This window comes from Rosa rugosa, chromosome 6 (assembly GCF_958449725.1).
Source record: "Rosa rugosa chromosome 6, drRosRugo1.1, whole genome shotgun sequence".
Classification (NCBI taxonomy): Eukaryota; Viridiplantae; Streptophyta; class Magnoliopsida; order Rosales; family Rosaceae; genus Rosa; species Rosa rugosa.
This window is the reverse complement of record NC_084825.1, coordinates 35238416-35259420: the sequence shown is the minus strand read 5'-3', so window position 1 is coordinate 35259420 and position 21005 is coordinate 35238416. Positions and strand designations below refer to the sequence as shown.

At 40.6% G+C, this 21005-nt stretch overlaps 1 protein-coding gene and 1 pseudogene across 3 annotated transcripts; one reads left to right on the top strand and one right to left on the bottom strand.

Annotated features, from left to right (window-relative positions):
- The first annotated feature begins 1034 nt into the window (after nt 1-1034).
- LOC133713598 (uncharacterized) lies at nt 1035-3349 on the top strand. Of its 3 annotated transcripts, XR_009848142.1 has the most exons (6): nt 1035-1176; nt 1298-1350; nt 1711-2037; nt 2337-2392; nt 2515-2917; nt 3132-3349. XR_009848142.1 is itself a non-coding variant. In XM_062139631.1 (3 exons), the coding sequence occupies exons 1-3, from the start codon at nt 1956-1958 to the stop codon at nt 2719-2721; spliced, it is 345 nt and encodes a 114-aa protein (XP_061995615.1). In that variant the 5' UTR covers nt 1646-1955; the 3' UTR covers nt 2722-3349. The 3 variants fall into 3 exon arrangements, 1 of the variants encoding a protein (XP_061995615.1); XR_009848141.1 differs by having other exon boundaries at nt 2515-3349; XM_062139631.1 differs by lacking the exons at nt 1035-1176; nt 1298-1350 and having other exon boundaries at nt 1646-2037; nt 2515-3349.
- Nucleotides 3350-7678: 4329 nt separating this feature from the next.
- LOC133718456 (uncharacterized) lies at nt 7679-10738 on the bottom strand (annotated as a pseudogene).
- Between the last annotated feature and the right edge of the window lie 10267 nt (nt 10739-21005).

The following is a 21005-nucleotide window of genomic DNA, read 5'->3' as shown; positions in this document are numbered from 1 at the left end:
AGAAACTGACGCCAAATTCTAACTTATCTCTGTAGAGTCTAGATCAACTCTCCATTCTTCTCTTCTTCTGTGTTTTTTGCTTCTCAGTCTCCACTAAAAATAGAGAAAAAAAACCCAAACCCTCACCCCCTGCCTTCGATTAACTATGCAAAAGTCAAGCCGGTGTCTTTTCCAGATTTGAATATATGCAAGTCGACGATAACCTAAACCGGCTTCAATCTCTTCTCTTCGGAACCGAACTCGCCGTCGAGAGAAAAGACTTCTCCTCCGCTCAGATCTGCAGTCTTCGTCCCATAGTCCCACTCGATCTCAGCTCGACCATGCTTTCGTCAGCCTTATTCTCTGCAAAGCCGTCTCCAAGCTCGGTGAGGCTAGTTGTCCGCGCATTTCTGATTCCGATTGGTACGCCTATTTCTCTTCCCCTCTCAGAGCTTCGACTCTCTTCACGGTACTATTTTTCAAGTTGTTTTTTCCTTCGCTCGCTTAATTATTGCTACTGATAGTGGGTTTGCCTTGGAATCCTTGGATTGTTGATTATGGATTTTGGGTTCTGTAATTTCATACCAGTGAGTTCTTGTTTCCCCTAAAATTGTTAATTTTTGATATGATCTGTATTTATTGTTTAATCGTGTATATTAGGGTTATATTGATCTTGTTAGGGATTTGAGTGTGGAATTTTGGGGAGCGGATTCAGTTTACGATTGAATGTGGAATTTTGTTAGGGATTTGAGTGTGGAATTTTGTTAGGAATGGCTGAATGTTCTAATGGAGTCTAAAGATGGTAAAAAGTCTAGCAGTGGTAAATCCTTATTCTACGAAGCACCTCTCGGATACAGCATTGAAGACGTTCGACCCAACGGTGGAATCAAGAAGTTCAGATCTGCTGCGTACTCCAACGAAAGTTTTGGATTTTGATTAATGCCAACTTTGAGTATGGGACTGAATATGGTTTTGTGGGAATCTGATGCAATGCAACTAAAATGGTTTTTACTTTGTCTATACTTGATTCTGTTTGTTAATGATTTGCAGGACAGTAAGCGTAGAGGAGTTGAAAATTTCTTGTGACTAGCAATGGCTCAAGTAGATGATTACCTTCGGAAACAAGCTGCTGAATTGTTGCAAGCTATGAATGGGGGATACTATAAAGAGGACAATATCCCCTGCCAGATTGAAGAGGTTATTAGATTTTAATTTCACAACAAAGAGTACTTGTATTGTTACCGCTTTGCATTGTTTTTTTTTGCACTGTTTTATGCAGCTAGGATATCATTTGTTCTTCTTGCTTTTAAATTTGTAGGGTCTCTTCTTGGGTTCTTTTGGAGCTGCAAATGACGAGGAAGAACTGAACAGGTTGAACATTACTCACATTTTGACAGTGGGTAGTGCAATGCCTCCTGCATATCCAAATGATTTTGTCTATAAGGTTTTAAAAGATGGGAACATTCTTCTGTGCTGTGGTGAAATAAGTTAATTATCTTCTTTTCGTGTTTTTTTTTCCTGGGAATGTCTTTTGGCTTTTAAACCAGAGTCTACGTTTTTGAGATAATTTCCTTTAGTCTAGTCTCCTAGTTTCTTATTTCTTGCACTCAGTCTACTACTCGTGTTATCTAACCATTTGTTTTGTATAGCTGGGATGATCCTTTTCCTATAAAATATAAATAGTTCTCCTTTGGTATAGTCTGTTCTCACACATGAGAAGGCATTCTGCAGTACTTTTCCCACTTCATTATGGCCCGTTCTCACCAGCCTTTACATCATGACAATCCCTCAGAACTCCATATAAGTATCTAATGCCTTGAACCTATGAGCGTTTCTGAACCCTGTAAAACATAAGTTTGATATTGTTTCAAGCAAAGGTGGACTTCTGGAACTGAAATTTCTTTTTACTTTATGATGCTTTTTCAAAATTGAGGTAGTTTCTGACGGACCAAGTACGAACATAAAACAGCACTTTGATGAGTGTTTCGATTACATTGAGGAAGCTAAAAGATCTGGTGGCAGTGTGCTGGTTCATTGCTTTGTGGGAAGATCCAGAAGGTTTTGTCTCCCTGTCTACATTATTCCTGTTTCAGCTTATTGACTCATTTGTAGTGACACGTATATCATGGATCTGATGACCGCACACTGTTGATAACTGATAAGTCCCATAAAATGTGAACCCCTGAAGTATACTTCTACTGATCTCTTTCTTGTAAAATTGACATAATACAATTTGCAAGGAGCTTTTACGATTAGTTTCTGATAAGGAGTCCCATACTCAAAAAGACAAGCCAGTAAGCTACTCTTTTTACTTCTATTTTTCTTTCCTAATGCAATTTTTACTCCTTTGGTTTCAGGGGCAATGATGGCTTTGCTTCGAAATCTTGATCATTGCATCTCAAGCTATTCATCTGTAAGTTCAATTCATCTCCTGGTGTTTGAGAATAAACCGCCGTTGATATGTATGGATCAAAACAGAAAATATAACTAGATCTTAGAAATGTTGATGAAATGAATTATCTCACGTGTTTGTAGGTTATACGAAAATTTGAGATAGAGGATGCAGAGGAATGCTTCAAACTTTTTTCTTTGGAAGAGGCGGCTAAATTTGACGAAGTGACCCTTGCCAATGTGAACAACTTCAAAAAGCGCTCAAAAAGCCAGTCACCTAATGCAATCCACAAAGAATATATAGTGCTAAGATCCAGATCAGTCTGCATCATTTCTATTGTTTTGATTTGAGTTGGCTAGTTCTAGGATGGTTCAGCACACAGGCTTGGAAATGTTATTCTTTTCTCTCTCATTGAATTTTGATGATCAGCTTACAATTCTGGTGGCTACTGATGGAGAACAGAAGTTGCCCACCATCAGTGGCACTCGTGACTTGAAGAAAGCATTACATAAACTTGGAGCACTTGCAAGTTTCTCCTTTAGATAGGTTTTTATTCTCATTTTGGTTTCTGCTCAAGAAGAATTGTCAGTTGCAAATAAACTAGAAAAAACATAACTGGATACACCTTTCATTTGTCAAATCCAGCTCATGTTTCACTCCTTGTTACACTCTTTCTTTTAGTTTTCTCATTGCAAAAGTTAACAGAGTAGAACTTTCTTGTTTCCATGAATAACACAATTCTGGTTATTGTTGTTGGCAGATGATTTCTTCCAAGGAAGCAAGCTGCTTGTCATAGAGGAAAAGCAAGCCCTGCAAGCTGACTGCTTCCCATATATGGAACAATTGTTATATTTATACAAGTCCATATCTTGTATACTATATCTTGTATGGTGCAAGTCTTTTGGCATCTCTGAAATTATACTGTCCATATTTGTGCTACTTTATTCCAATTTTCAACCAGGTTTATTTTTTGTTGTATGGAAATATGGAATAAGCATATTGAACTTATTTGTTTGAGATGATGTTTAACAAAATTGATCATCGCAAAATGTCTAACAAAAACTGTTGTATGAGTCATCTAACTATAATACTATAAGGACTAAAAGAACGAGAAAGTCATTGTCCAGTAAAACAACAAACAACAGTTTTTTAGAGAAATCTATAGTATCAGTAATAGATGGACAATGGGATTTGCAAGTACATATTGTCTGACTAAGCCTTCAGACAACAGCAAGCATATAAGCCCCTGTTGTCTGGCACAGCCTTCAGACAACAGCAAGAATATAAGCCCCTGTTGTCTGGCACAACATTCAGACAACAGCAATCATATAAGCCCCTGTTGTCTGGCACAGAATTCAGACAACAGTAAGTATATAAGCCGCTGTTGTTCTTTGTGGTATTCAGACAACCGACTGGGTAGTAACTGCTGTTGTACTAAATTTTATCAGACGATAGTTTTCTGGTATTGTCTGATTCATATATCAGACGGCATTGAGATAGACAACAGCAAACCTTATACTCAGACGACAGTGAAAAACTGTCGTCTGATTGAAAAATTGGTGTAGTGTGTTTGCAGCAGGTATATGTGATCTCGTCACTTTTAGGGGATCAAGATGAGACATAGTGGGGACAGACCACGACAATTCCTGTCGTTCCTGATGAACATTGACGTTCTAATCTCCCCCTAACGACGGGAAGACTGTCTCATCAAAGTGACAATTCGCAAATCCAGCGAAAAAGAGATCGCCTGTCAAGGGTTATATATATATATATATATATATATATATATATATATGCATTCGTTGCAATGACTCATGTTAATGCGCTGTGGCGGTGCAATTGGCACATAAACCGTACACTCAAATATGCATAAGTACGAGATATTAGACTCGAACTCAGTCACTAGCTGTAACGCAAATAAACGTTGAGTGGCTGCTATGAGTCGTAGACGAATTAGCATAGCTGCATGTGATATTGCATAACCCAAGCGGACATATTGGTGCACATTACCAAAGTCTGGGCTACCATCGTAGTCTTTTAATGGTGGCTTTTCCGCGAGACCAATTGGGTGTGTACATGGGAATATGATACTTGATATCAATACCCAATGATATGCAATAGTCATCAAAAAATTTCGATGTAAACTCTCTAGCATTATCAAGTCAAATTGACTGAATGGAATGATCTGGGTAGTGAGCCCGTAGCCATATGTTCTGGGCTAGGAGTTCATCATAAGCAGCATTACGAGTGAATGATAGCGCGACACGTGACCAGCGTGTCCGCACATTAACCAACACCATAAAACATCTAAGCAGTCCGCAAGTTGGTTGAATCGATCCACAAAATCCCCTTAGATTCTATGTAAGAATGGAATTATTTCTTTAGTGTCATTTGCATAGGATGGTCTTGATCCTAAAAAAAAACAGGCTTTACAGAACGAAAGATTGGCCTTATAATCAACCAATGAAGGTTTTGGTTCAGCCACAATGTCACAATTTACTTTGAGAAGTAGAGAGAGGAGCCAAGTCTCCATACATGGCGTCAAAGCCATGATTTTGCCGCAGGGGGATCACGGCGCCGACGTTGGCCGGCCGGTGGTGCATGGCGGCGGCGCCCAAGGCACGGCGGCGGTGCAATGCTCTCTTTGAATCGACTTTTGATTCTCACTTCTCTTCGTTCTAAAGAAGAGATGTCCGTGTGAAGTCTTTAGTATCACGGATCATCATATCATGACCTGGGTGTCCCAAACGGTCGTGCCAAAGCCTATATATGTCAGAATCCCATAAGTCATCTCTCATGACATGGTTGGATTCAATGACTCGAATAGTGGTTGCATACAACCCACTAGAGTGACACATAAGTTTCTCTAGTACTCGTTTATGTCCGTAGTCATTAGAGGTGATGCAAAGGAACTCTTGTCCATTCTCACAATGTGTTTCCACATGAAAACCATTGGCTTTTATATCTTTCAAATAAAGTTCGAATTAAGGTATGTCCAAGACATTAAGTAAAAGAATCGACATTTTATTAATAGCCAATGATTACATCAAAGTTTCTTAACCAAAGTCTAATCCAAAATAAAAATCAAACTTAGACAAATCGTAGTCACTCAATCCGTTTGGTAACTCCAATCAAATATGACCAGGGAAGTAGAGAGAGATGTCGGCGGAGTGAGGCTCTCCCTAGACATCATACTTCATTGGATGTGCCACTTGAGAAAGAGTTAATACAAAATTGTCATTTATTGATTAAGGCATAATTGCCATTACATAATTCTTGGAAAAATAAAAGACTATTCGAAATAAAAATCTGCGGCATTTTGTCTTCATCGCAAGATTTAAAGTCTTTTTGAACTCGATGTCTTGATCACCATTGATCAAGTACTCCATAAAACATAATGTAGAGGATGCTCTCTTGATTGAGGCGTATTGACGCAATATAAATGGTCTCTAGGACCATTGGCATTGGAATAGTGTTACCATGACCAAAAGTGGCGCCATGGTGTCCAACCCCCAACCCTCAACGTCATGACTCCTTTGGTCATGTATTTGCCAACTTTGGCGATTACCTTCATGAGCATGTTGATCATATCATCCACGGCGACTTCTTCTAGCCATTGAACGGTGGTCATGGTAGCCATCTTGAGGCGTACCATATTTTCCAATCACAAAGTTCGTGGCTATGCCTTTCAACACATGCCATAGCTCCAATTAGCTGATGGAAATTTGTGATCCGTCTTACGTTTACATGAGTCCAGAATAAATCAGAGGACCTCATAGCATAGACAAGGAAGGTATTGAGGGTTTTCTCAATCAATTGTTCTTATGTGATAGTTTTTTCACAGGCATGCATCAATGTTTGATGCGGAGAGCTTCCGAACAATATTCCATAACTTTGTCAAAGTTAGAGAAGCAGAGATAATTCCATCATGCTTCTAAGTTCGGAAAATTGTGAATGTTGTTAAAACATTCACGAAGCGCTACCCAAAGGTTTCTAGCGCTATCCTCATTCATGTACTCAAACTGGAGTGCCATCTCCATGTGGCGCTTCATCAGGGTAAGTGCCCTGGAATTATCTATCTCAGTTTGTGAGTCTTGAGCGGTTCCTTTAGAATAGGGCTCTTGGATTGTAAGCAATAAATATCCCGTGCCCGTAGAATCCAATGGAGTAAAATCGAGCTCGTTCAAGTTTGATATCCAAAAAGAAGAAACAAGAACTAATTAGTTTCGGAGTCAATGCTTCCACGAAAACTAATATTAAGATTTTCGAGCCTTAATGCTACCAAGAAATCAATTTCCAAGAAATTTGGATTAGACCAAAACAATGATGTTCAATATGGTCAAAAATAGATGCTTGCGGACGCTCTTAGTCCGAAGATTATGAACACTCTTAGTTCATTGATTACGAACATTCTTAGTTAGAATATTATGAACACTCTTAGTTCATTGATTCCGAACGCTCTTAGTTAGTTTAGCGTGAATCCCCACAATTCCGCTTATTAAATAATTGAACCCATGTTCGTATATGGCAAATCCTGCAGCAAATAAAGAAATTTAAAAGATAAGAAAGCAGGAACTTTAATCTTTAAAACTTACTTGTTGAAATTCGGAGCAGATTCGCTTCTGAACAGCTCCCACTTCGAATGGTGTACAGGTCTCAAAACGACTCCAATGGGGCTGAAATTTTGAGGTCAGATAGAAGAGACAGAAACGAACAACTTTGATGAGGGAAGAATTTTGATCTGAGGTCCCGATCAAGAAATTTCGGGGCGTACAAACAGTCTGATATGCACAGGAACGAGCGCGCTGCTATGCTGCAGGGGCAGCAGGCGTGCGACGATGCTGCAGGGGCAGTAGGCGACACACGGGTGCGCAAGGGCTGCAGGAGCAGCGCACGGTATGGCTAGCACGGGCTAGGTGCTTGCGATAGGGGCTGTAGGGCTTGCGGCAGTTTTTGGTGAGGGAGTTTTCGGGTTTTGGTTTTAGGTTTTTTTTCTTTTAGGCTAGGGTTGCAGATGTCAAAATTGTATGAACTGATATTCAATCATCCATTTAACAGTATACATAGCTCTCTTATTATAGTCTCTGAAAAATTGCGTCTAGCATAAACAGATTTAGAAAGCAAGCTTTAATGTCGAACTATATAATTGAATGTCTATTTCTCGTTCCCACCACATTATCCAGTTAATTACTTTTGAAAAAGTACTAAAGCCCCTCTCGATTAGAAACAAGCAAATATCGTTTTGCTTCAAATTATTGTTTAAAATTGTTTATCCTTATAATTGGCCTGGAGTCGTAGAGACAGACATGAGGCTAATGAGACAATCAGTAATTGTCTAGGATTTGGGTCATGAGCATTTTCATTCTCAAACAAGTAGAAATCAAATTCATAGCAATACAATTGAAGCTTCTTGGGATAAAAGATAGTTTCTCTAGAACACCTTAACTACACTTGCCCCAATCAAGTATGGGTGAAATTGATGAGTACTCCTCAGTAGTACAATAAGGAAGCAATTTACAAGACCTTCATGGCATCAAGACTTGGTCACTGGTCACAGTTCAAGCGTCAATCTGACACCATCTTGAAATGAAATAGGAGAAACACCAAGCGTCTGAACTAGCTTAGTTTTAGTTATATCCATGGATATGTCAGCAGGAGACATTACTCCACGATCAACCTGAAGATGAACATGACAGTGAAGTAGTCAGGTATAGAGATACTGTATAAATAAATAAATTGGCTACTAAGGCAACATAAAGAACAACGTTTTTTAATTGACAAAAGCTTTCTTTATTTACATTTCTGGAACATTCAATGATATTGAGCCAAACCTATCCTGATCCTAACCCTTATTCCAATTCCCCCCAAGGAGCTTAAAAAAAGATAGGCTTTCATTAGCGAGCATACACAACAGATCATTATCATATTAATTGGTAGAAAGAGGAGAAAGCATATGGCTGGACATTGTAGTTGCATGTTTTGATCATATAGATGTCCAGACAAGGGCAAAGTGAAAACAAGTCAGAATGCAACTTGAAACTGATGGGTCATGTACTAATAATTCTGATATAAAGGTGTTGAAGTTGCATGCCAGTATCTCAAACATAATAGAACACTAGAAAATGTAGCAAAGTATCATACCGATGATGCAGATACAGATTTAATTAATGAGAGGTTGTATCCCCTTATATCAGCAACCGTCTCAGCCATTTGTACATGGGATACCCTGTCCGGTCATTCAGTAGCAATTCTCTTTGCTTAGGCTCTGCAAAAGTTTCCATGAATATCAGTACAATGAAGACACAAGTGAAAGCACTTCTCAATAGGAAGTAGAAAATAACAGTAGTCTCGTGATAGCCTGCAAAAAACACATTTAACCATTGCAGGCATTAGTTTACAAACTTCATACCTGATATCCATGTCTTGGACAAAGCAAGTATGATTGCTACGACATCCTTTACATACACAGGGCATCGAAACTCATCATGAAAGAATTCGGTTGTATTTCCTTTGGAGAGGACACCATCAACCCACTACATCAATTGCAGGTATCACTAATTTGAACAAAGTAAAGTAGCCTAGATCAAATTTCAATTTTTCATATGGCTTCCAAACTAATCTGGCAACAAAGTGGCAATAGTACAATTTTAATGTCTGTTATCTCTTTTGCAAACCTGAATCGGAAGAGATTTTGAAACCGGTGAGATTGTCTGTGGCCCAAAGATGATACTGCTTCTCAAAATTGCAAAGTTTGAGCATTTCTCAGTAATGAACTGCTCAGCTGCCACTTTTGATTTCCCATAAACATTTACTGGAACAACTTCATCATCTTCCTTGTAAAAAGACTTCACCCTTTCATAAACTGATGGGAATTCACATCAGTCCCCATCTACAAATAGCTATTTAGCAATTAGTATCCAACAATTTGTACGCTCAAGTTAATTCATACAACAATTTGTGTCGTCCTTTCCTTTATCTTATTTACCTCAACTGTAGACCAACAGGGGTCGTTAACAATAAAAAGTAAATAATGTAATTAAAAGTCTAAATCTCTATCTCAAGTACTTGAAAAAGTTTATTTGAGGGCAAAAGCTCAGTAAAAACTAAGTGCCATTGTAGTTCTTCCCAGTTTCTCTTGTTTGCTTTTTTTGATCCATCTTTACCGAGTAACTGAACTAGGAATATGAACAAATTACAGTATATGAAACAATTAAGAGTCACTTACCTTGATCAGTACAAGAGAAGATGGCACATTAACTGACATAGCTGCAGCAGGATCCATTTCACAGGCACGAGGAACCGAAAGTGCAGCACAGTTTACTACCACATCAGGCTGGGAATTCAAATCACACCTCTCAGCGCTTAAAGTTGCTTACTTGAACAACAATATCAAATCGCATACCAGAAGGCAAGTTCTTTTAGCACTTAAGATAGTGTAGGTTTCCCCTAAACAACTAATGGCATTTGTACACATGTCAACTCAAAATTGAACAAAAGGATAGCAATCGTCCATATAAAAAGAAAACAAACCCATGCAAGCTAGATCATTGCAGTTAAGCTACATACATCAGGTTGGGAATTCAACTGAATAAACCTCTCAGTACTTAAAAGTTGCTTGCTTGATTGTTTTAGCATGTTCAGAGATTTTAAGTTCCCCTAAGCACATTACAGAACCATACTAATGCACACTTCTCAACTCCGAAAAATGGAACACAAAGAATAGCAATTATCTAATACAACAACAAAACAAAACCCATTAAAGCTAGTACATTGCAGTTAAGGTACAAACCCAACAGCTGAACAGGGCATTATGGCATTTAAAATATTCAAATCCGGTAAACAAAATTGACCTTCCACAACACCCATTACTCCAAATCATAGCACCCGCATGTTAAGATCACTAATCACAATCAATATAATGAATATATACAAGAAATTTCTCAACGGGGTGAGAACTGACCGGACCAAACTGATGAGAAATGGCTTCAAATCCGTTGCCAGTCTTCAAATCCACAGAGAAAGGCAGCACATTACGAAATGCATTGAGCAAAGCTTGAGGAGGAGGACTTGAGTGATGCGTAAATGCCAGATCACAAGGAGTGGTTTCTTGAATCTCTGCAAAGCCTTGCAATACATGTTGTCCCAAGTAGCCTGTGCCTCCAACTATCAAAACTCTCTTCCTACTCATCCTATTTGCTGTGTGTGTGTGTGTGGAAACGTGGGAGACGTAGGAGTGAAACTGATTTGGGTTTTGACCGTTTTGTTGGGGTGCTAGGAAGAGGTTCAGATCGAGTGGGTTTTGGGGTTATGAGGAAATTTCTGTTGTCAGTGTCACTAGTCTGAGAAACCCATTAGTTTCCGGTTTGTTTCACGCATTTGGTTATTAGTTTTTTCCATTCCAAGTAAGTAAACGTGCCTTTATGTTTTAGGGAATTACTGTGTCTTCTCATTGATAACAGGGGCTTCTTTATATAGAGGATTACAAGACATAGAGTCTGAATCATACAAGGAAAGATAATCTCTAGATTCTTCTAATTAAACTCTATTACCACTAGGTTAAGTAAACACAAAATAGAGATTTACTTGAACACTCCCCCTTGTGTTGCCCAAACGTTGTGTTTCTCTCGTTGCCTCGCTAAAAACCTTGCCGAGTAACAAAAACCCAGTGGGACAAAAATAACCTCGGTCGAAGGGGAAAAAGAGCACAACACACCCTTCACGCTTCGAGACGAACATGTAGACATCTCCCCCTGATGTCTGCGCCTCCCCCTGATGACTACAATCATGGGAGTTCAGATAATTTCCGCAAGCCAATTCTTGCCACATGTTTCTTGAACGTGGATTTGGGCAATGACTTAATAAACAAGTCTGCCACATTGTCCTCAGATCGAACCTGGTTTACTTTGATCTTGAGGAATTTCTGTTGTTGCTGATTGTAGAAGAATTTGGGCGATATATGCTTGGTGTTGTCGTCTTGCTTCATTTGTTCAATGCAAGCAGCATTATCCTCATAAATGTTTGTTGGCTCATCTGTGGTAGACTTCAGACCACAATTGCTTCGAACATGCGTAACTATGGATCAAAGCCATATACATTCACGAACTGCTTCATGAAGAGCAATAATCTCTGCATGATTCGAAGAGGTAGCGACTAAGGTCTGCTTTGTAGACCTCCAAGATATCGCGGTCTTTCCTATGGTGAAAACATAACCAGTTTGGGAGCGACCTTTGTGTGGGTCAGAGAGGTACCCAGCATCAGCAAAACCTTCCAAAACACTTATATCGTTTTTGGATGGGGAGAGGGAACGCAGTCCACCATGTATGGCGTCCCTGGCACTTGATGGGTCTGAATCCAGCATCTCTCTGTAGGGATAGAACAAGCTCATATCGATCGTACCACTTAGGTATCGAAAGATATCTTTAACACCAGTCCAATGGCGTCGTGTTGGCGCAGAGCTATATCTAGCTAGCAAGTTCACAGCGAATGAGATGTCCGGTCTTGTGCATTGTGCTAAGTACAATAATGCACCTATTACACTTAGGTAGGGCACTTCTTCATCATCATCTTTTGGACGAAATGGATCCTTCTTTGGATCAAGACTACGGACGACCATTGGGGTGCTTGAAGGCTTAATCTTATCAGTGTTGAAACGCCTAAGCATCTTTTGGGTATAAGCTGATTGATGAATCAGAATACCATCTCTACGGTGCTCAAGTTCTAAACCGAGGCAAAACCGTGTTCTCCCAAGATCTTTCATCTCAAACTCGGATTTCAAGTATTCAGCGGTTTCCCTTAACTCTTTAAGGGTGCCAATTATGTTCATGTCATCGACATAAACCGCTACTATTGCAAATCCGGAACTTGTCCTTTTTATGAACACACATGGGCATAGTTCATTGTTGACATACCCCTTACCAATCAAGTAGTCACTTAGACGGTTATACCACATCCGTTCGGATTGTTTTAATCCATATAGTGAGCGTTTCAATCTTATAGCAAACGCGCTCCGTGGTTTAGAGCCACTTGATTTTGGTAACTGAAGTCCATCTGGGACCTTCATGTATATTTTTGTATCTAGATCCCCATATAAATACGCCGTAACCACATCCATAAGCTGCATGTTCAGTTTTTCGGAAACTACCAAACTGACAAGGTAGCGGAACGTAATAACGTCCATTATAGGAGAATATGTCTCCTCGTAGTCGATTCCAGGGCATTATGAGAAGCCTTGCGCCCCAAGGCGAGCTTTGTATCTTACAATCTTGTTTCTCTCATTACGCTTTCTAACGAATACCCATTTATGACCAACCGGTTTGGTATTGGGCGGTATTGGCACAACTGGTCCGAATACCTTTCTCTTCGCTAGAGAATCAAGTTCTGCCTGGATTGCATCTTTCCATTTTGGCCAATCAACTCTACGTTGACATTCATCAACGGAGTGTGGTTCGATGTCATCGGTCTCAATAATCTCACACGCCACTGAATACGCGAATACATCATCAATGGTGATGGAGCTTCTTTCCCACGTCCCATGTACACTAGTGTAATTCACAGAGATCTCTACGTTCTCAGGGATAGGTTCTGACATTGAGGCGTCCCCCAATGATGTCTCTTGGACATAACCATAATCCGGAACATTCTCATGGGACGGATTTTGAGTATCGATGATCAAAGGATTTGTTTGTACCTCATTCGCTCTCTTTCTAGGGCGAGTATCCTTCGAATCAATCGGTCTACCACGCTTCCTTGGGGGACCTGCGTCCATAGACGCCACATCATTGCCATTCTGGGCAATGGGGCCATCTCCTGGTGTCACAGGAGTGGTGTTATGTCCAGTATTCGGGACATCAATCCTTGCAGGCACGTTTGCAGTAGGTATGTGTGATTTCGTCACTTTGGCAACATCAGAAAACGCATCAGGCAGAGTATCTACTACGTTCTGGAGCTCGATTATTCTTCGCACTTCAAATTCGGACTGTGCGGTACGGGGATCGAGATGAGACATAGTGGGGACAGACCACGACAATTCATGTCGTTCATGTTGAACATCTGTGTTCTTATCTCCCCCTAACGATGGGAAGACTGTCTCATCAAAGTGACAATCCGCAAATCTAGCGGTAAAGAGATCGCCTGTCAAGGGTTCAAGATAGCGGACGATAGTTGGAGATTCATAGCCAACATAGATGCCCATTCGTCGTTGTGGACCCATCTTAGTACGCTGTGGCGGCGTAATAAGCACATAAATGGCACACCTAAAAATGCTAAGTGCGAGATATCAGGCTCGTACCCAGTCACTAGCTGTAACGCAGAGTAAGATTGGGTTGCAGTGGGTCATAGACGAATTAGCGTCGCTGCATGCAATATTGCATATCCCCAAGCAGAAACAGGGAGATTGGTACGCATAACCAATGTCCTTGCTATCATCTGTAGTCGTTTGATAGCGGCTTCTGCGAGACCATTTTGGGTATGAACATAAGGAACTGGATGCTCTACATCAATCCCTAGTGACATGCAATAGTCATCGAACGTTTTCGATGTAAACTCCCCAACATTATCAAGTCAAATTGACTTAATAGGATGGTCAGGGTAGTGAGCCCGTAGACGGATAATCTGGGCGAGGAGTTTAGCATAGGCAGCATTTCGAGTGGACAACAGCGAGACATGTGACCAACGTGTCGACACATCAACCAATACCATAAAATATTTAAAAGGTCCGCATGATGGTTGAATTGGTCCACAGATATCCCATTGGATTCTCTGTAAGAACGGAATGAGTATTTTGGGATCCTTTTCGTAGGACGGTCTCGGTCCTAATTTCCCGAAGGAACAGGCTTTGCAAAATGAGCGAGGGGCCTTAGAAGCAGCCAATGAGGATTTTGGTTGAGCCTGAGCGTCTATAGCGCTATTGGAAGCAAAATGTGTGACTACATCTCCCATCATGGCGTTGGAGCCATGGAAATTGTTGTTGATGGCGTCATGGCCAGGAGGAGGAACAACCATGGTGTCCTGCTCATGGTTGGCGTCATCACATGGGACGTGGGTGGCCTTTCGGCGGCCCAAGACTGCGGCAGCGCCAGAAGCTGCAATTGTTGCGATCTTGCTAAGTCCGGGAATCAATTTTTGATTCTTGCTTCTTCTCACTCTGAAGAATGGATGTCCGTGTGAAGTCTTTAGTATATGGATCATCATATCACGACCAGGATGTCTAAGTCGGTCATGCCAAAGCCAATATGTGTCTGAATCCAAGAGATCTTCTCTTATCACATTATTGGATTCAATTGGTCGAATTGTAGTGACGTAAAGTCCACTAGATTGACACATAAGCTTCTCTAAGATGCGCTTCCATCCGCAATCATTAGAGGTAATGCAAAGGAACTCTTTTCCGTTCTCATTATGCGTTTCCGCATGGAATCCGTTGGCTCTTATATCTTTGAAGCTCAATAAGGTTCGATTTACCTTAGGAGCGTAGAGAGCTTCAGTGACTTTAATCAAGGTGCCATTTGGCAATAGGAATTGGGCCATTCCATGTCCTTGAACTAAATCTGATGGCCCAGCCATCGTAGTCACGGAGGAATATGTAGGCAACATCTCTAAGAATAATTGCCTATGTCGCAGAATGGTGTGCGTAGTCGCACTATCCGCAAGACATTGTAGTTCATCCATTCCTAAAAGAAAAGCTCATAATTAAAAAGGAGTCATAAAGAAAAGAACTCAACTTTTATTAATAAGCCAAACGGAATTACATCATCATTTCTTTAACCAATGAAAATCTAATCCAATAAACTAGCTAATGCAAAACAATGGTAGTCGTCTAACTCCTTTCGGTAATTCCAATGCAAATGTGACCAGGTGAGTAGAGAGATGTCGGTGGAGCAAAGCTCGCTTAAGTACCACTTATCTCAAAACCTTCCTAGACATCACACTTACATTAAGTACGCCTACTTTGAAGAAAGACTAATACCATTGGCATCTACTACAAAAATAATATGGCAATTGCCTACATCTCTTGGAAAATAAAAGGACTTAATCAAAATCGCCAGTTTCTTGGCCCTTGAAGTCGTCCACCCTAAGAGCAACATCATCTTCATGATCTTCTTGCTCCATGTAGTGCGCCTCCCTTTCTTCACGATACGCTTTGTATGCGTCTGCAACATTCTGGGATACTCTACATGCTTTGGCCCAATGTCCAGTTGATCCACATCGAAGACAAACATCATTATGGTTAGGCTCCCTTGATCGAGGAGCCTTTGGGGCGCGATTTGGACGACCATTGCTCTTGGTGGCGTCACCACCATGGCCTGAGGCTTCGCCTCTCTCTCTCTTCACACGTTGACCTCCACGGTTCCGTGTACGCCTCTCTTGGCGGTTTCCTTCCTCTTTAGGGCGAGAATATGGACCAGAACGTCCAGAATTGTCCCTACTCTTAGGGTTTCGCTCCTTGCGTCCTCCCTTGGGGGCGCAACTATAGTTAGACTCCAGAATAGACTTAGTTCCCACAGGTCTAGCATTATAGTTCTTCACAAGGATATTGTCGTGCTTCTCAGCTACGTTCATGGCACCAATGAGCTCATGACACCTTGTGATACGTCCTGCATTCACATCAATCCGATTCTTTGAAATCATCAGGGCAGAGACGGGGAAGGTAGAGAGAGTCTTCTCAATCAACATCGTATCAGTTATGGGTTTGCCACAAAACTCCATCAAAGACTTGATACGAAGAGCTTCCGAGTTATAATCAAGCACAAACTTGAAATCACAAAAGCGGAGGCTATGCCATCTCACTTCTAAATCAGGAAGCAGGGAGTCACGAACGTTGCCAAATCGCTGCTCAAGTTCTACCCATAGCTTTCTTGGGTCTTCCTCATTGAGGTATTCACTTTGAAGCGCGTCATTCATGTGCCTTGTCATGAGAATTATGGCTTTAGCTTGATTTGCTTTAAAAGCAGTAGCTTGCTCAATAGAGAGCACATTCTGACTAGGCTATTGGATGGTTTCCAGAAGTCCATCGACCTTAAGATGTTGGCGCACATCTTGGACCCACCTATGGTATCCTGCGCCAGTTGTCTCCAGTGTAACAAAGTTCAACTTATTCAGGTTATTCATCCTGAAAAACAACACAAGATTAGGGTTAGTTTCGGAGCGAAAAAGGCTACAACGAAAAACTATTAAATTTCTGAGCGTAGTCGCTTCCAAGAAAATAGGGATTTTCTGAGCGTAGTCACTTATAAGAAAATCCAATTCCAAGAGGGTTTTGGATTAGATCGAAACAACGATGTATGTGGTCGATCATTTTCTTCTCAACAAACTCTAAGTTTGGAGGACTCTACAAGCTCCAAGCTTGGAGTGAGCACGAACCCCCACAGTTCGGCTATTGGTCTCCCCTATGAAGAAGAAAGGGGGTTAGGAGAAGGGAGGTTGCAAGTCCCCGAGAAAAGAATAAAAGAATGAAAAACTTCAAAAACGGGAACTTTTAGAAAAGTTTACCTTGAAAAGTTGCCGGAATTCTTAACCGAAAAAGTTGACGGGGGTGGCCGGAAAAAGGTTGCCGGAGGTCGCCAGAAAAGTGGCCGGAAACTGGTGGCCGGAGCAAGGCAGGACTGCTGCAGGGGTTGTGCGGAGTTGCTGCAGGGGCTGTGTGGAGCTGCTGCAGGGGTGCTCGGCAGGAGCTTGCAGGGGGCTGCGCGCAGGTGTCGGCAGCAGGTGTAGTGGCTCTCGGCAGATGTCGCTGGCCTGTCGGCAGCTCTCGGCATGTCATGCCCCGAATTTTGAATAAAGGAATTCAAATCCGAAACGCGAGAACAAACAATCACAAGAAGACTCTTAGAAAATTTTTCAAATAAACTAAGCACCAAACAAACTGAACTCACAATGTTAATACCGACTCGTTCTTTAGAGTCACATATTACATTACAATAGTTTACAATTTAAACTGAATATCAATTCAATGTGTAACCACTCTCACCAACTCACTACACCGCGGAAGACTACAAGTAAAAGCGCCCTTCTACACCACGTGACGGAAAGTCCACCTCAGCTTCGATAACGATCACCTGATATTCTAACCTGCACAATAACCCCTACACCATAGAATAGTGCACCGGGAATGTAAACAACAAACCCGGTAAGCTTTTCAGCCCGTATGAGTAAACTAAATTAAAATGACTCACGTCACTTATGCTTATAATTTCTCAATTCGTGAGATAAATTAAAGCAACAACATTTAACTCCACAAACACAACCAAACATAAAATCACATTAGGTAACAATTAGTAATCCCTGCATCGAAAGTTTAGTTCAGGAGATCACTAAAGTCACCCAATTCAAATTATAGTAATCCCTGCATCGAAAGTTTAGTTCAGGAGATTACAATTAAATCAACAATAGAATTCATAGCATTCCAATTCTCACATATGAATTAAGGAAAGAACACCAGAACATTCTCCGAAAACTACGTACTCATGATGCAGTAACGTCGTTATCACCATAAACACAGACTACACACCCATGATGCAGTAACCCAGTTACCATCATGAAACTATGCAAACACAGACTACACACCCATGATGCAGTAACCCAGTTACCATCATGAAACTATGCAACCACAGACTACACACCCATGATGCAGTAACCCAGTTACCATCATGAAACTATGCAAACACAGACTACACACCCATGATGCAGTAACCCAGTTACCATCATGAAACTATGCAACCACAGACTACACACCCATGATGCAGTAACCCAGTTACCATCATGAAACTGTGCATGCAACATGACTAGAGCTCTAACCATACCGTAACCTGTTGCCTCCGTCGAGGTTCAGCCTTACGATGACATTGCACCCAGGTTAACCACAATAACCTTCAGAATCCAGCCATTTAAAGAAATCCCACCCGACTCTCAATTGTCACATCATAATTTCAATCACTCATTCAACAATATAAGTCCTCAAATATAATTCCGGCATAAGTGGAAGTTCAATTCAATAATGTGAATGAAAACATCAAAAGTCTACATATCACAATGCCACACCATCCAGATATATATATACCACGTAAATATATATATATACGTAATCATCCACACAGGAATGACCACTAATACCAACTATAGTTCACACACTTTAAAACCAAGAAATTCATTTTATACTTAAATTCATTTTTTTACCTGGGAGCCGTAGCCCTATGAACCGTAGTCGATCGAGTTCATATTATTTCAAACAAAGCATTAAATTTGAAAACGATTTACAATTATCACAACAATTCCAACAATTAAATAATTCGGTTCGTAAATGAACCATGTGAGATTTACTCACCTCTAAATCCAGCTGCGCCTTCAATACAGCCCAAAATCACAATCACAACGTTCGCCCAACCAAAACCGTCAATCACCTAAACAAATACGACCTTACTTAGCAACCGATTCATAAAACACACTTAAATGACGATCCCACGGTCGGATCCTCATCCGTGACCACACAAAGTCATCGGAACAGCTCTACGATCAACAAATCAAAACTACAAGTCGATCGGACGGCCAAATCCTCACGGATCGAAAACCAAAACGAATCGAAAACCCTAAAACTTGGAAAATTCATAACATGCTCATACGATTTCCAAAAATTACAAACTAAATATCGAAATGCTCGTATCGACGAGTAGATCACAATGAAGAGCAGAAACTGCCCCAGAGGTGGGCTAGAAAATTCGACCTCCACACCTTGAATCGTTGCAAGCTGCTTGGAGGGAAGCATCAACGTCCAATGGGCTAGAAAAGCCCACAAAGAACTCGAGCTATAGTGGCTGGAGATGGGAGAACCAAGGCCGGCGATTTGAGGCGATCTGCAGCTCCACTGTGCAACTTCTCGGCCTTGTAGCGTCGTCTATGGTGTCTCCCACGACGAATCACCACCACAGAAGTGTAGAGGGGACTGAGGAGAGCAGGATTCCCTTTGGAATCGAAGCAAAAGGTGGCCGGAGGAGGAAGAAATCGGCTGGCGAAGGTGAGAGGCCGATCGGCTCGGGGAGAGAGAAAACTTTCCGAAAATGGAAAGTTGGGATTTTTCTGATATTTTCGGATTTTTTTCATATTTAACAAAAATGAAAACTTTTTCCAAAGGTCATAACTTCTTCATACGAACTCCGATTTCCGCATTCCGCATGTCCACGAACTCGTATCAATGCGCTCTACGACTTCCGTGAAGGAAGCTTTCACAGAATCCTAACGTATAAAAAGTCAACCTTTGCACCCCCCCTAAAACCATACTTTTCGAATAAATAATCGTCCGAAATACTTCCGCTCCATCCACGAACCACGAAATCGTATCAACGAACTCTTAAATAATTCCCGAAGCATTTAGGAATTAATTACGAATTTTTGGGGTATTACCCGGCATGTGTGCGCAGTGCTGTCGGCAGCTACTCGGCAGGGCTCGCAGAGGCAGGCACAGGGCAGGGGCCGGTCCGATTTTTCCGATGGCCGGTTCAGGGGTTTTCTGGCCGGTTCCAGTGGTTCCGCCGCCGGTTCGAGGCTCCTTGGGACTAGGGCTTCAATATATGGGGAGGTGGATGTTTGAAGGTTACGAAATTAGGGTTTTCAGGGTTAGGGCTTCGTGCTGATAACGTGTTTTAGGGAATCAGAAATTGAGAGAAAATCACTGTGTATGCTCATTGATAATAGGGGCCTCTTTATATAGAGGATTACAAGGCATAGAGTCTGAATCATACAAGGAAAGATAATCTCTAGATTCTTCTAATTAAACCCTATTACCACTAGGTCAGGTAACCTAGAGTTTGGGCCAAACACAAAATAGAGATTTACTTGAACACTTTATTTATTTTTTTATTTTATTTTTTTTATGATGAGGATGTTGATTCGTTTCACACAAAAAAACCTACCATTAAGCATTTACCTTTTACTTGAATTTTTGGAACTTCCGAAAATCATGTATATGCCAAAGAGCTCCATTTTAGAAATTTTATGTGGTTGGAATATAAACAGTTTAATAGAGTTGGTAGGCATAACCTTATTCAAACTATTGACTCGGTATGCTCAATCATGTGATGTATTGGTTTTCACAAACTGAACCAATGATTTTAATAGAGTTGGTAGGCATAACCTTAAGATAGTAATGTTGTATTTGATTCCATCAATTCAATTTTTCAGTACTATCCACAAACTGAACCAATGATTTTGATTTTCCATTCAAAAAAGTGCACCAAAAATTCATTTAAACTATTTAATCTTCTTAAAAAAATAATATAAATTCAAAACTAGCTAAAATAAAGAGTACTGGTGCAGACATATTTTTCAAGTGGCTAGCTACAATTGACTTTATAACTACTTTGGCTAAAATTTGACAAAAAAAATGACTAACATTGCTAAAGATGCTCCAGGGCATCTCCAACAGACTAGCTAAATTCAATTTTTAGCTATATATAACTATTTTTAAAGCAAAAATCAACTCCAACAGACTAGCTATAGCCAAGTTAAATGTAGCTTTAGCTAAAATGGCTAGCTATATTTAGCTAGAGAATCTTGCATAGCTAAAGCAAAAGTTATATTTCTCTCTCTTCTTTTGTCCACATGTCAGTTTACGATTCGATAAAATTTAGTATATTATTTACAAATAAAG

Excerpts from the sequence above, each read along its gene's own strand:
- LOC133713598 (XM_062139631.1), top strand. The coding sequence starts at position 1,956 with ATGAGTGTTTCGATTACATTGAGGAAGCTAAAAGATCTGGTGGCAGTG. Across the intron at positions 2,038-2,336 it reads TTTGTGGGAAGATCCAGAAG|GGGCAATGATGGCTTTGCTT; the intron begins GTTTTGTCTCCC and ends CTTTGGTTTCAG. Across the intron at positions 2,393-2,514 it reads GCATCTCAAGCTATTCATCT|GTTATACGAAAATTTGAGAT; the intron begins GTAAGTTCAATT and ends ACGTGTTTGTAG.